The 14,072-nt window shown below is 46.9% G+C and overlaps 4 protein-coding genes and 1 pseudogene across 4 annotated transcripts; 2 read left to right on the top strand and 3 right to left on the bottom strand.

Moving 5' to 3' along the window:
• Positions 1 to 833: 833 nt before the first annotated feature.
• On the bottom strand, positions 834 to 1,683 carry LOC110678202 (annotated as a pseudogene).
• A 2,209-nt stretch (positions 1,684 to 3,892) lies between these two features.
• LOC110679766 (histone H2B) lies at positions 3,893 to 4,373 on the bottom strand. Its single transcript, XM_021855496.1, has one exon. It carries the CDS (start codon positions 4,322 to 4,324, stop codon positions 3,950 to 3,952), a length of 375 nt encoding a protein of 124 aa, XP_021711188.1. The 5' UTR covers positions 4,325 to 4,373; the 3' UTR covers positions 3,893 to 3,949.
• A 4,266-nt stretch (positions 4,374 to 8,639) lies between these two features.
• Positions 8,640 to 9,266, top strand: LOC5579084 (histone H2A). The gene has a single exon (XM_001657228.2). The coding sequence runs from the start codon at positions 8,841 to 8,843 to the stop codon at positions 9,213 to 9,215; it is 375 nt and encodes a 124-aa protein (XP_001657278.1). The 5' UTR covers positions 8,640 to 8,840; the 3' UTR covers positions 9,216 to 9,266.
• Positions 9,267 to 10,114: 848 nt separating this feature from the next.
• Positions 10,115 to 10,668, bottom strand: LOC110679734 (histone H3). Its single transcript, XM_021855462.1, has one exon. The coding sequence runs from the start codon at positions 10,577 to 10,579 to the stop codon at positions 10,169 to 10,171; it is 411 nt and encodes a 136-aa protein (XP_021711154.1). The 5' UTR covers positions 10,580 to 10,668; the 3' UTR covers positions 10,115 to 10,168.
• A 78-nt stretch (positions 10,669 to 10,746) lies between these two features.
• LOC110679807 (histone H4) lies at positions 10,747 to 11,197 on the top strand. Its single transcript, XM_021855539.1, has one exon. The coding sequence runs from the start codon at positions 10,845 to 10,847 to the stop codon at positions 11,154 to 11,156; it is 312 nt and encodes a 103-aa protein (XP_021711231.1). The 5' UTR covers positions 10,747 to 10,844; the 3' UTR covers positions 11,157 to 11,197.
• The last annotated feature ends 2,875 nt before the right edge of the window (positions 11,198 to 14,072 follow it).

Genomic DNA, 14,072 nt, shown 5'->3' on the forward strand with positions numbered 1-14,072 from the left:
TCACATCCAGGCGTCGGTAGGCGCGTGGTGTACGCACAGACCTAACGATCGCAAGGTCCTTGGTTCGATTCCAGGTTGCTGCGAGAAACATTTTTTGTTGCCAATGTTTGGCTTTCATAAGGCAAAGCTATGAATTTCAACCCGATTTATTGTGGCGAATTTTCATAAGTGCATCCAATGTATTTCGATAGTCCATTTGCCTGAGTGTATTGAAAACGCACGGGCCTATCGATCGCAAGGTCCTTTGTTCGATTCCAGGTTGCCGCGAAAACATGTTTTGGTTTCACAAGGCAACGCTACGAATCTCAACCCGATTTAAATAAGGCTCCCCCAAAACTACGCACGTTTTACGGCGACAGCGAACACGATTTCGTTGTCGGTCGCTGCAAGCACTCTTCTATGGAACCATCTTGACTGACACGACGCGAATCGCTGCGAAATCGCGTCGCTGTGGCTTATCAAACAGTGCATCAGCGAAATCGCGACGTTTTTTTTTTTTTTTTTTTTTTTTTGTCGCTGTCGCCGTAAAAAGTCGCTTAGATCTGGGAGCCTTTAAGTCGACAGACGTCTTCAAATCCTTGAATCATTCGAGTGTATTCAAAAGCTGTTCCTCTAGTGGAGGTTTGCTTTGGTACGGATGCACCGCTACAGTGAGTGCCAGCCAGTGCTGCCATGATTGGCCCAATTTATTGAATTTGCGGAAAGGGTTCGGGAAGAATTCGCCATTCTAGTGGCAAGTGCACGTAACTTTTCGGCGGGGATTTATATTCCCTCTGTGAGGAGGAATGGAATATCATTGACTGTAGCAACTCTTTGTTCTAAACTTGGAATGGTTAGTCCTGAAAAAGGACTGATGGGATGTTAGATACTGTTTTACAACAGTACGGTTGCTGTCCCAAATTACTTCTTGGCAGCGGTCTTCTTCGCGGGCCAGTTTTCTTGGGCTGGGGCAGGCCTTTTCGGTTTTGGGTCTTGGGCTTCTTGGGCGGGCGGTCTTGGAAGGTTTGGTGGCCGTCTGCTTCGGAGCGGCAGCCTTTTCACACCACCGGCCTTTTTGGCAGCCCTTGGCACCAGCAGCTTTGGCTTTCTTGGCTGCAGCCGGCTTCTTGGCTTTCTTCTCGCCGGCTGGCTTCTTGGCCTTCTTCTCCCCAGCTGGTTTCTTGGTGGCCTTCTTCTTCTCTCCGGTAGCCTTCTTGGCCTTCTTCTCGCCGGCCTTCTTCGGTTTCTTCTCACTGGCGGCCTTCTTAGCTTCAGCCTTCAGCTTGAACGAACCGGAAGCGCCGGTGCCCTTGGTTTGGACGAACTTGCCCTTCTCGACGCCATTCTTCAAGGCCTTCTTGAGGAATGGGGCAAGCTTGGCGACATCGCATTTGTAGTTGGCGGCGATGTACTTCTTTGATGGCCTGCAGGGACGATCCGTTGCGTTCCTTCAAGGTTTGATGGCAGCAACAACCATGTCGTTGACTGGGGGGTGGGTCGACGGCTTCTTCGGCTTGCCCTGTCCCTTGGGGGCCCTTGGCTTCTTGGTCTTGGCTGGCGAGGCAGCCGGGGCTGCGGCAGCGGCTTCAGTGGCAACTTCAGACATCTCGATAGGTAGCTAGAGTAACACTCACACGATGGCGATAGTAAACGAATGAATGACGGAAATTCTGGCAACAGTGCGGTGTTCGATTTCGTCGTCTGTGTTAGGATGCAGACATGGTCGTCCACTGGATGACTGTTCGCGAAATATTGTACATATTTTGGTAACACCTTTTTTAAAACGCATTTTTCCGGTAATCGCACTAAGTATTTGCCTGTCTAGTATGTCCGTTTGGTGAGTGCATGAGTCTCGCTAGCAGCCCGTCATCGCCACATCGGGCCGGTTTCGCGAGAAGCACCGCTGAGACATGTCTTTACAGCACCCGTGCGCCATATGGTGTGGCTTTGCTCGATAAAAACAATCAATAGTAACTATTGAAACAATACCACCCTGCACGGCGGTGGTGAATTTGGCAACATGAATGGTTGCTCTTTGCGGTGACATGCGGGTATAGCCAGTATGCCGGTGTCTAATGGCCCCTAATGAGCCTCAAACAAAGTCATTCCCAGTGCCGACGAGCGATGTTACGCGTTTGGTTTTAGTAAACTTTGAACAATGTTAATTTGATGTTTTTCATCAAACATACCGAAAACTTGGGCTCGACTATGACGTCAGTCACACGAGTTTGTGCCATTTTGTCCGGAAAACAATGTCACCAAACACTAATCACCTTCCACCTGTGCACTGTTGGTTGGTCGAATGTGTGCAAATTGCTGGCATTTGCCTCAGCCATCGGCGGCAACTGCATTGGAAAAGGACAGTGCACGTGCTACTATGGATCTAGTTTATCTGAGAATGTTTTACTTCAAGAAGCAAGCAAGCAAAGCAAGCACCCTCCCTGCGGTGGAATCTGCAAATGAGCTAGTGCGAAATCTGCCCGAATAGGCATCGGTTTTGCTAGCTGCAGTTGCATCGAATGAACATTCCATACAATCTCTTCTGGCGGCAGTAGTACCGGACATGTCGCGCTGAATTCGCGACAAATTGTTCTCGGAAGTCCCTAACATGCCCCACGGCACGTGTTCCCGGTGTAGAAACTGCACCCTACACTCCCCCGATCGAGATATATTTTTGTGTACAGTGCCCTCAGGGGCTGTTCAACGTGTCTGTCCGTGCTAGTACTGAGCAACACCCGAGCCAGGAAGCCGAATGGCAACCACACAACGTGTCATGTCACCATCATTCGCAAATTTCATAACGCCAACAATGACCATTTGCAACGCGCCCACCACCCATTGTTTCGTTTGACCCGTTACATCTCGAAGACACACCACCCACCCATGAGCTATGTGAATGGGCCCCATCAATGGGAACTGATTGATGGCATTATCGAGCTTATCCGATCGATAACATTTGCATCAACTCGTCCCCTTAATGCTACAACTAGATAACTCGAAAATCAAAATTTTGAGATGTGCAACTTTGAAAGTATGACCGTTTAACAAGGTGATGGTTAATCGCAGAGATTATGATTGAAAAATAATCTTTAACTTGTGTATTTTGAATCACACGCTTAAGACCTGTGGATATTTTGCAGATCTAATTAAGAAAAATGTTTTGACATATTGAAGTCAAAAATTTCAAATTTCGAGTTATCTAGTTGTAGCATCAAGGGGACGAACTGTTGTTCGATAAACGTTATTATGATAGCCTGAACTGCTGGGATGCTCTTACGAGATCGTTTGTAATGGGACGCTAGAAAACATAATGAGCTTCTTTCCAATACGTTGAGAAGAAACTTGTCATCATGCCTGCCTAGCTAGCTAGTCCTATGATGTCAAAATTGTCTAAACTACTAACATGCAGCACAACCGATAGCAAAAATGAAGTTGTTAAGGTGCAACATGGCAATCAGCATAAATATTGAACTTTAAACGTTCTGCTAGTGAATGAAGTGTGGTTAAGGTACAACATGGCTGGCACAACATTTTTTTTTTTGCAATCAGCAGAAATGTTGAACGTACGAAGTGGATCTTCTTGTTTTAAATTCAAACTGATGGAAAAACTTAGATCTAGGGTTTTTTTGTGAACAGATTTTTCCCTATACTGCTTAACAATTAAATTCCTATTATTTATTACGCAGCTGAATGGGGATCCAAATCTCTGCAACTGTAATCGTTATAATTAATCAATACTGAAACTGATAACATCGAATAAATAAAATGAATTGAATAAATTCAAACTGATAAGAGAGGGGGGTGTTGTCACGTATGAAGTCACCGCCGTGGCACTACCTCAGTCGGTTCAATAGTGTGATAAAACAGTCTAGTGTCAGATTTTCAAAATCAACTCTTTTTCGGGATTGAAATAGTGGCCCTGAAAAGGGCCTTTTGGTTTGGTGTGATTGAACGCAGTGTCGGTCGTCATTTACTTGGAGCTGGTGTATTTGGTGACGGCCTTGGTGCCTTCCGAAACGGCGTGCTTGGCCAACTCTCCCGGGAGCAGAAGCCGGACGGCGGTTTGGATTTCGCGGGATGTGATCGTCGAACGCTTGTTGTAGTGGGCCAGGCGGGAGGCTTCGGCGGCAATACGCTCAAAGATGTCGTTGACGAAGCTGTTCATGATGCTCATGGCTTTCGACGAAACGCCAGTGTCGGGGTGAACTTGCTTCAACACCTTGTAGATGTAGATGGCGTAGCTTTCCTTCCTGCGCTGCTTCTTCTTCTTCTTATCGCCCTTGACAATGTTCTTCTGGGCCTTGCCGGATTTCTTCGCGGCCTTTCCGCTGGTTTTCGGTGCCATCGTGCTGCTAACGTTGTTTTAGATTCCAAACGAAAACTGAAACTGATGCCCGACCGACTTTTTTTGACTTTCAATAATCTTTATTGCATGTTTTTGTGGATTACATATTTAGTTTTAAGTGATACAGGAGTATGCCTTTTCATCTTTGGTGGTCGATTTGAAATATAATAATGGTTTTTTAGAATAAAATGAAATATTAAGTTCACCACAAATGTGGGATTGGTGGAATTTGGAAAATATATACAAACTTAAAACTACTATTTACACCTTAAAACTAACCTAATCTACTATATACAAGGCGCTTATTAGAGCATGTTCAGATATTATGCATTTCTGCTTAAAAGACTCTGTCGTATTCCTAATTTTCTCGCTAATTCTGGGGCAATTTGCCTCCTCGTGTAGGTCGATGATCCTTGTGCCAAAAGGGCTATCAAGGATCATCCTTAGAGCACGATTTTGTGCGACTTGGATCCTAGCTATGTGGGTTTGTGCGCATTGACCCCACACCGGAGCTGCGTAGAGTAATGCAGGGGATATCACCTGCTTGTAGACCGCCAGTTTATTCGCCCTCGAGAGGCGAGATCTGCGGGCAATCAGCGGATAAAGGCTTCTTGTAAGGGCTGAGTATTTGGTAAGAGATCGATCGACGTGGGAGCGAAACAGTAACTTGTCGTCAAACAGTAGGCCGAGGTACACTACCTCTGACGACCACTCGACCCTTGTGCCATCCATTGTCACAGTGCAGTTTGGTGGGGGTTTTAGTCTGTAGGACTGCCGATGGAGGAAAACATCACCGCTTGGGTTTTGGAGGCATTAATTTTGATTTTCCAGGTGGAAGCGTACTCAACAAAGGCGTCAAGGCATCGTTGAAGTTTGTTGGTGATTTCGGTAGGCATCCTCCCTTTGACTGCTATTGCGGTGTCATCTGCGAACAGAAAGAACACACAGCCCTCGCCAAGGGGAGGAATGTCGGATGTGTAGATGCTGTAAAGCAGCGGACCAAGCAGGCTTCCTTGCGGCACTCCTGCTGGTATTGGGAAGGCGTTAGACAAATAGCCATTCAACGATACCTTGAACGACCTCTGCTGAAGGTAGCTTCGGATGATTTTGATAAGGTGGGGTGGAAAGTTGAAGTGACAAAGCTTATATACAAGCCCATCGTGCCAAACATTGTCAAACGCCTTCTCGACGTCTAACAAGGCCATGGCAGTGGACTTGGATACAGCCTTGTTACTTTTGATGGTGTTCATCACCCTCACGAGTTGGTGGATTGTGGAATGCCCTTTCCTGAACCCGAACTGTTCCGGCAGGAGAATGTTCCGTTCATCGACAAACTTTACGAGGCGGTTGAGGATGAGCTTCTCAAAGAGTTTGCTCAGCGCTGAGAGCAGGCTGATCGGCCTATAGCTCGATGGTAGAGTGGGGTCCTTCCCGGGTTTGCGGATCGGAATGATCTTGGCAACCTTCCAGGAGCTTGGGAAGTAGTGCAATTCCAAGCATCGGTTGAAGATGGTGCTCAAAAGTTCGTAAACTTTGTTGTTCAAATGTTTGAGGATGAGATTAAAGATCCCATCAAACCCGGGGGCCTTCATGTTTTTGGTTTGCTTCAGCGCTGAGGAGATTTGCTCAGAGGTGATCTTATCTTCTGGTGGGACAGCACAAGGGGAGGTATCTAAATTGTGGACGCATTGCGCAACCTGGTCTTCCATTGGACTGTGGAATTGCGATCCAAGCAGATGGGATGAAGCAATGTGATCGCCGATTGCGTTGGCTTTTTCGAGCGGAGTGATCAGAAGCGAATCACCGACCTTGAGTGGTGGAACAGGTTTTGGGTGGGTTTTGAGGACTTTGGCTACCTTCCAGAATGGTCTAGATCGGTCATCCAGGTTCTGAATAACCCGTCCGAAACTTTCGTTGCGGATTGTAGCCATTCTGGAAGCAATCTGCCTGTTCAGAAAGGCCGTCTCTCTTTTCAGACTCAGATCTCCGGTCCTCTGAAACTGGCGTCTACGTATATTGCGCAGGCGGATAAGCATTTGGGTGTGGGAATCAATGGCAACAAACTTACCCCTCACTGGAACTCGCCTCACACACGTCTCGTCGGCTACGGATATGGCCTGATGAAGCCCCTCTAGGGCCCGGTCGATGTCCTCCTCGGTGTCCAATTGCGGGTTCTCGTCAACGCGGCGGTCCACTATTCGCGCGTATGCCACCCAGTTGACATGGTGGTAGTCCTTACGCAGGTAGGATGGAGCGGAGGCCACGTTCTCGTTGATTTCGGCCACCACCGGTTGGTGGTCAGAGCTGAGGTCGTTGAGCGCCACTGGCTTGGAAAGTTGGACGTTGGCCAGGAAAAAGTCCAGGGTTGAGGGATTTCCTGCCGGCGATATGAAGGTGGGTTCATCCGGAAATTGCACCGTGTACAACCCGTGTTGCTCGTGGTCAAAGAGCAGCTTTCCATTTTGGTTTCGCCGATAGTTCCGCCAGGCTTCGTGGCGGGCATTCAGGTCGCCACCGATGACAAAACGGGAGTTTGTCCTGGTGAGGGCAGTCAGGTCGTTTTTGAAGGCGACTCCCAGGCCGTTGCTGTCAGTACACTGGCGAGGACAGTACACCGCCGTGCACCGGATGCTTCCCGTCGATGTTTCCACCTCCACACTGAGTGCCTCCAGGACAGACACGCGGATGTGGGGTAGAATGGAGAATTTGATTCCTTTTTTGATGATGATCGCAACGCCGCCCCCCCTGGAGTTGGTGCGATCAAGGCGAATGATGTTATGGTCCGGCAGCCAGAAACTGTCTCCGGATTTGAGGTGGGTTTCAGTGATGAGCCCCACGTCGATGCTGTGCTTGCCGACAAAATCAGCAAGCTCGATGGATTTTGCCCTTACAGAGCAAGCGTTCCACGTGGCGATGGTCAGCGGCTTAGTCCCCATATTTGCTGATAATGGAGATTACAGCACGCAACTGCTCTGACCGGGTCCTGCAGGAGCGCTTGATGATGAGCACCTCGGAGACCAGCATGACCAGCTCCTCGTCGGATAGAAGGGATTCTTCCGTTGATTCACCGGGCGGTTGGTTCGCAGCGGCAGGGGGGGGACGCCGACGCGGCCAGGTGGGGGGCACCTGCGGGAAGTTGCTACCAGTTGGAAGCGGCGGGAAATCTTCTGGCTTGAACGCCGGAGGCTTTTCCTTCCTTCGTCCCGGCTGATTTGATGATGAAGCTGCCTTTCGGAGCTGCTTGTACACTTCACGTTTCGGGCACCGACGATCGGAGCCCTGGTGCGCTTCGCCACAGTTGGCACATTTGAATGCCACCGCATCCACCGCGGCCCCGTTCCTGGGGCAGGCAGCAGAGTCGTGGCTTTCGGCGCAGATGCTGCAGCGAGGTCGTAGGTGGCAGTTTCTGGTTCCGTGCCCAAAGTTGAGGCACCGCTGGCACTGGGTAACATCGCGGCGGCCTCCACGATAGGGTTCCCAGCGGATGATGATGCTCCCGATGGTGCGCACCGCCTGAAGAGCGTTCAGCGAAACCGAGCCCTTACGAAAATGCACCAGATAAAGGCAATCCGGGTATATCTTCGTATGCTCGTCGCGCCGAGCCATTCTATGGACGGCAGTCGCGTCCAATTTATAGCGGTTCCGAAGCTCCGCTTGGATCCTCTTCGGGTCGATGCTGTGCATACCCCTGATGACAGCCTTGAAGGGTTTGTCGCCCGGGATGTCGTGGGTGAAAAATTCCACCCCTGCGTCCTTCAGGTTGGCACACACTCGATCATACTCCAGCTTCGTATGCACCATCACTTTGGTGCCGATCCTGGTTAGTTTGAATTCCGCGGAGACGCGGAGAGCGGAGATCCTGCTGGTTAGCTGGTCCAGTGGCAGGTTTTTCACCACCAGCGGAGGCAGCTTGACCTTAACGTTGTCGCCGGTTGCTTGCTGTTGAGTGGATGAGCGGGGGGTCGAATCCTCACGTAGTATTTCGATTTCGGGCTCCTCGCCGAAGTCCCCCAGGTCGCTGTCATTGATGGCGGTGGCACCGGTGCTGTACCGGTTGTGGGAGAGGAGAGACTCCACTAGGGAAGCTTCGTCGTCCTTCCTCTTCTTCTTCTTCGCCAACTCCGGGGTGCTGGCGGTGGTATTAGCCGACTGGCTCGCGTCGGTCTTCTTGCGCCGACGGCCCATGCTGTCGCCGATTCGCACTACCTAAAAACTACTTTACTTTTCCCTAGCTAAACTAAACACGTCCGTCACGCTCGAGAGGTAAAGAGAAACTGATGATGATGCCCGACCGAACCAGTCGGTTCTCTTTTATACCCGTAGAATGGTGAGCGCTGTTCCGCCCCTTCGCTTCGTTTGCTACTTCATCCATTTCGTTCGTACCATCCTAGTATGAGTGCAGCGCAGGGCTACGCATGTATAAAAGATACCCTCATCCGGTGAAATCACCATCAGTACCGCTTACGTACGCTTCGTGAACGTTTGTTTCTCAAGTCCACTCAAACTCAACCACAAAATGTCTGGCCGCGGCAAAGGAGGCAAAGTTAAGGGAAAGGCAAAGTCCCGTTCCAACCGCGCTGGATTGCAGTTCCCAGTCGGTCGTATTCACCGTCTGCTCCGGAAGGGCAACTATGCCGAGCGTGTCGGTGCCGGCGCTCCAGTCTACTTGGCTGCCGTTATGGAATATCTGGCCGCTGAAGTGCTCGAATTGGCAGGAAACGCTGCCCGTGACAACAAGAAGACCAGAATCATTCCCCGTCATCTGCAGTTGGCCATCCGCAACGACGAAGAATTGAACAAGCTGCTGTCCGGTGTTACCATCGCCCAAGGTGGTGTTCTGCCCAACATTCAGGCTGTCTTGCTGCCGAAGAAAACCGAGAAGAAGGCATAAGTTACTACACTGCGTGCATCAAACCAAAAACCGTCCTTTTCAGGACGACAATATCCAGTCCACCGCTAGAGAGTTGTTGTTGAAATATTGCAGATTTATCTAATTTAGCCACAGAGAGGATCGATGAAGAGATATCGGCCATATTATGACCATTTCTGAATCAATTCCTAGATTCCGCGGGGGGAAACGTTTGGGCTTCTTAAATGTTCTGTTCGGGATACCTCGAACTTTCGATTTTTGGAGTTCAATTTGCCGAAACAGAAACATAAAACATTGAAACAGCCAGCCCTGCGTGAGCTGTTCCTGAAGAGAGAGGAGGGTAAACTGTTCATCCAGTTCCTGCCCCATTTTCTACTATCTACTGCTTGACAGTAGAAGAGTTGATGAAGCAGGTAGTATTTAAAAACTTATATTATTTATTCGAGGAAAGGCTATATCAGGAGCTCCTAATATTGAGGGAATCAATCAATTTCCAAACCCCACAATTATAACTATCATAGGGGTGTGATTCAAAGTAAACAAGCCAAAGATTACGTTTCAATCATACGGTCAAACTTTCAATGTTGGATGTTCGAGTTGTCTAGTTTGTAGCAACAAGGGGAGGCGAGCTGGGAAAGCTTCTGAATCCGGAAAAGAGCATAAGAAGAAGGGGAAACATACGGCCGGTACCAGAGAATGAAGTCCGCGCTGGAGATGCACATTCAAAAGTGTGTGCAAAGCGAAGCATGAAGGGACAACTCGAGTTGTCGGTTGGTTGACGTACCTCCCCTCATCAGTGTTGAGAGTATGATCGTTCGGTGGTCAAGGGGCTTTAGGAAGTAGTTCCCCCAGGGGAACAAACAGTTTTAGGTACACTGAAGGGAAAATTGCTCACACAACTCTTTTAGGGAATGCTCTAGTGGCCCTGAAAAGGGCCGTTTTGTTGAGAATGGCAACTATAATGCAGACCGAATTTAAGCGCGTTCTCCACGGATACGGCGAGCCAGCTGGATGTCCTTGGGCATAATGGTGACACGCTTGGCGTGGATGGCGCAAAGGTTGGTATCTTCGAAAAGACCGACCAGATAGGCCTCGCTCGCTTCCTGCAGGGCCATGACAGCCGAGCTCTGGAAGCGCAGATCGGTCTTGAAGTCCTGGGCGATCTCACGAACCAGACGCTGGAATGGCAGCTTGCGGATCAGCAGCTCAGTCGACTTTTGGTAGCGACGGATTTCACGCAGAGCAACGGTTCCTGGCCGATAACGGTGAGGCTTCTTGACACCTCCGGTGGCTGGGGCGCTCTTGCGAGCGGCTTTGGTAGCCAGCTGCTTGCGAGGAGCTTTTCCTCCAGTAGACTTACGAGCAGTCTGCTTGGTACGGGCCATTGTGTTAGATGATGATTAATTTGCTTTCAATCCAAACGGATCAGTTGAAACGCAGCGACAGAATGAGGGTCAAAAAACCAGGCAGTCCTCTTTTATATGCTCATATCGATGCAGGCAACCAATCGGAAGCCACGGAAGAATAGAACAAGCAAGAGAGGAAAGAAGAACTCAACCCTCGAGTGGGTATAAAAGTGGCCGCTAGTGTTTGGCGCAGCCATCAGTTCCAGTACTACCGTCGTCGAACACAGAACCAAATTCATCCAAAATGACCGGCCGTGGCAAGGGAGGCAAAGGACTCGGAAAAGGAGGCGCCAAGCGTCATCGCAAGGTTTTGCGTGATAACATCCAGGGTATCACCAAGCCCGCAATCCGTCGTCTGGCTCGTCGTGGAGGAGTCAAGCGTATCTCCGGACTTATCTACGAGGAAACTCGTGGTGTGTTGAAGGTGTTCCTGGAAAACGTCATCCGTGATGCCGTTACCTACACTGAACACGCCAAGCGTAAAACCGTTACCGCTATGGATGTTGTCTACGCTCTGAAGCGTCAGGGACGCACCCTGTACGGTTTCGGAGGTTAAATCGCATTCCAAAGTTTCGCTCTTCAAACGGCCCTTTTCAGGGCCACCAAACACACTCATCAAAGAGTTGATATGACAAATGTTCACACACACTAAAAGCAAGGGTAATCTAATGGGACAAGCACTACACGCTTTTGCAGTCCGGCGGTGGCGTGGCTTGGGGAGAAAATTCTCGTCTCCGATTGGAAGACACCATAAAATGCCAATATATATATCGTCCCCTTAATGCTACAACTAGATAACTCGAAAATCAAAATTTTGAGATGTGCAACTTTGAAAGTATGACCGTTTAACAAGGTGATGGTTAATCGCAGAGATTATGATTGAAAAATAATCTTTAACTTGTGTATTTTGAATCACACGCTTAAGACCTGTGGATATTTTGCAGATCTAATTAAGAAAAATGTTTTGACATATTGAAGTCAAAAATTTCGAATTTCGAGTTATCTAGTTGTAGCATCAAGGGGACGATATATATACATACATAGTCTAGTCTAGTCAGCACTGTCATTTCCCGGGGTGGCACACTACTGTTGTTACTTACTTGTTGTGCTTCGGTTTCGGTTCGAAAACAACAACCGCTATGATGCCACGCCGGTGAAATCCAGTGCGTGCATCTTTCCATACCAATCTCACGTGCATGCATCTCAACTCCGGACTTCAGTGTAAGGTACGGAACGCTCGTCGTACCACTCCCTATTTCACCCTCATCAAATTCCATTAGGATTGCGTTAGGAACTTCTTAGTTTGCCTCGCTCGGTTCCACAATGCGATGGACGAACAAATATTTCATCATGTTCCACACTGTGCCTTATGAGAAATGTCCCATAATGTCCCGCTCACTGGATGCGGTTGCAATCAATATTTACAAGCACTGGAATTGTGTTCGCGCACCCGAAACGAAACGAATCACCGAACCGGGAGAAAGACGGGAATTTGAGAAGGTCACCGGGAAAATCGTTTTGAACGAACATTTTCAAGCTTCGAAGCTTTCATTGAAATGCATTGAAAGTGGATGATGAAATGTCTACCGTAAAATGGGGTGTTTTCAAGCAACTTCTAGTATGTCAATAATTAAACAAAGGACAGCCCTACTACAGTAAGGACCCGATTTTGTCAGCCCCTCGATGAATTTCAAATTTCGACATGGTTACATGGACTTTTAAAGAGGGTACGTGGTAAAGCATGACGATACCAATTTTTTGACAAATCTAAAATTGGCTGACAAAATCGGGTCAGTACTGTATTCTCTCGTCGCGTGCCAAACACAATGCTGAGGATCCTATGACAGATTTCTGAGATAATCATGAAAATGTGTGATTTTTGACGTAACTGCAAAACAGGGTTGTAAAGGAATTTGACTTTCGCAAATGAAACCATATTATGCCAACAACAAAACATAATCTTTTTGATCAATAACTTTGATGCTTTCATTCATTTTCATAAGTTATGCTCAACCTTAATCAGATAATACATCAATATTATCGAACTTGGAACTCCTGCAAACGCAAACCGTTTTCTTTTAACTGCTAGATCTTTCATAGTTATTAATCTGGAAACTGTCAATACTTCGTAAAATTGTCTTGAATTGTTTTTGATACTTGAATGCAACAGGATCATAACCTATATACAGTTAACTCTCCCTAACTCGATATTGAAATTGGCTTGAATTGGTTTTGATACTTAAATGCAACAGGATCATAACCTATATATTTGCATTTGCTTCTTTGAATGATTGTTCTTCTTCGTCTTCGAAAATAGCCCCTATTTGTTTTGCTGGTCTGCTCGATAGGTAGACAGTTTGACAGTTCGATAGGTAGATTTGGTTTCACTCTTCGCGCAACTCGGGTGCCTCTGAGAAATAAAAAAAAAAAATTCCCATTTTTTCAGGGCTAGACATTTTAGTAATATTCAGTAACAAACAAAATAGTCCCCTTAACCTTTACAATGCAGTTTTACTTCACGGAACAAGCCTAAAGTATAATGGAATATATATCGGCATAAATCGAACGAGTTTTGTAACTTGGAAAAAGTAGAAAAGATAATCCCCTAACACCCCGCTAACTTTCAAAAAGAGACTTTTTCCATAAGAAATATTAAAAGGCGAAATCTAGATAACATTTTCAAAAGCTTTTGTCTGCGTTGTGATCTCAATTAAATATACTTATGTTCTGGGTTACCCACATATTTTTGTTAATATTGTTTCATTGTTTTGTAGTTGAATCTTTTTTGCCAATAAAATTCTTTCAAAAATGGTTTGAATCGTTTTCAATATCTAGACTCCACAATACCTAATATTAATAGATATCCCCGATCACATAATGCAGCTCACAATCCTCCGAACAAAGCAAGCATTTCAGATGACTGATATATCGACTTCCGACGTTTTTGTGACTTTTCAAACTTGATGGAGAAGTTCAATCCCTTAAAACCCCACGAGTCCTTAACACCCCATTTTACGGTACTAACTTCTTAAAAAGGTTTCACTTTTCTCAATAATTAGCAATGTAGTACAATGTTTGTTTGATTTTTTGAGCTTGGCTCTAACTTTTCGACTCAAGAGTTTGAAAGAAAAGTTTACTAGCCTAAAATAATCTTGCCGAAAGTTTTTGCACTCAAACATATTGGATACAAAAAAAAAAAAAAAATCCTAAGTTGTTGAATATCCATACCACAATAAATCCAGATTTCCTTGGGAACAGCATTTTAAGAGTTTCTAATCTCTCATTAGTTAACTAATCGATTACAAATTGAATAGGTAAGGTAGATGCTGCTACATGTGTGGGTTTGTTTTATTTTTTTAATTCACCCTAGATTTAATTACTTTAGAGAAACATCAATTTAATGAAACACTGATTTATTTTGGCATCTGGAGTTTTTGTCGGCCAAATTATCTGAAACTCGGCAGTAAGACGC

This window comes from Aedes aegypti, chromosome 3 (genome assembly GCF_002204515.2).
Source record: "Aedes aegypti strain LVP_AGWG chromosome 3, AaegL5.0 Primary Assembly, whole genome shotgun sequence".
NCBI lineage: Eukaryota > Metazoa > Arthropoda > Insecta > Diptera > Culicidae > Aedes > Aedes aegypti.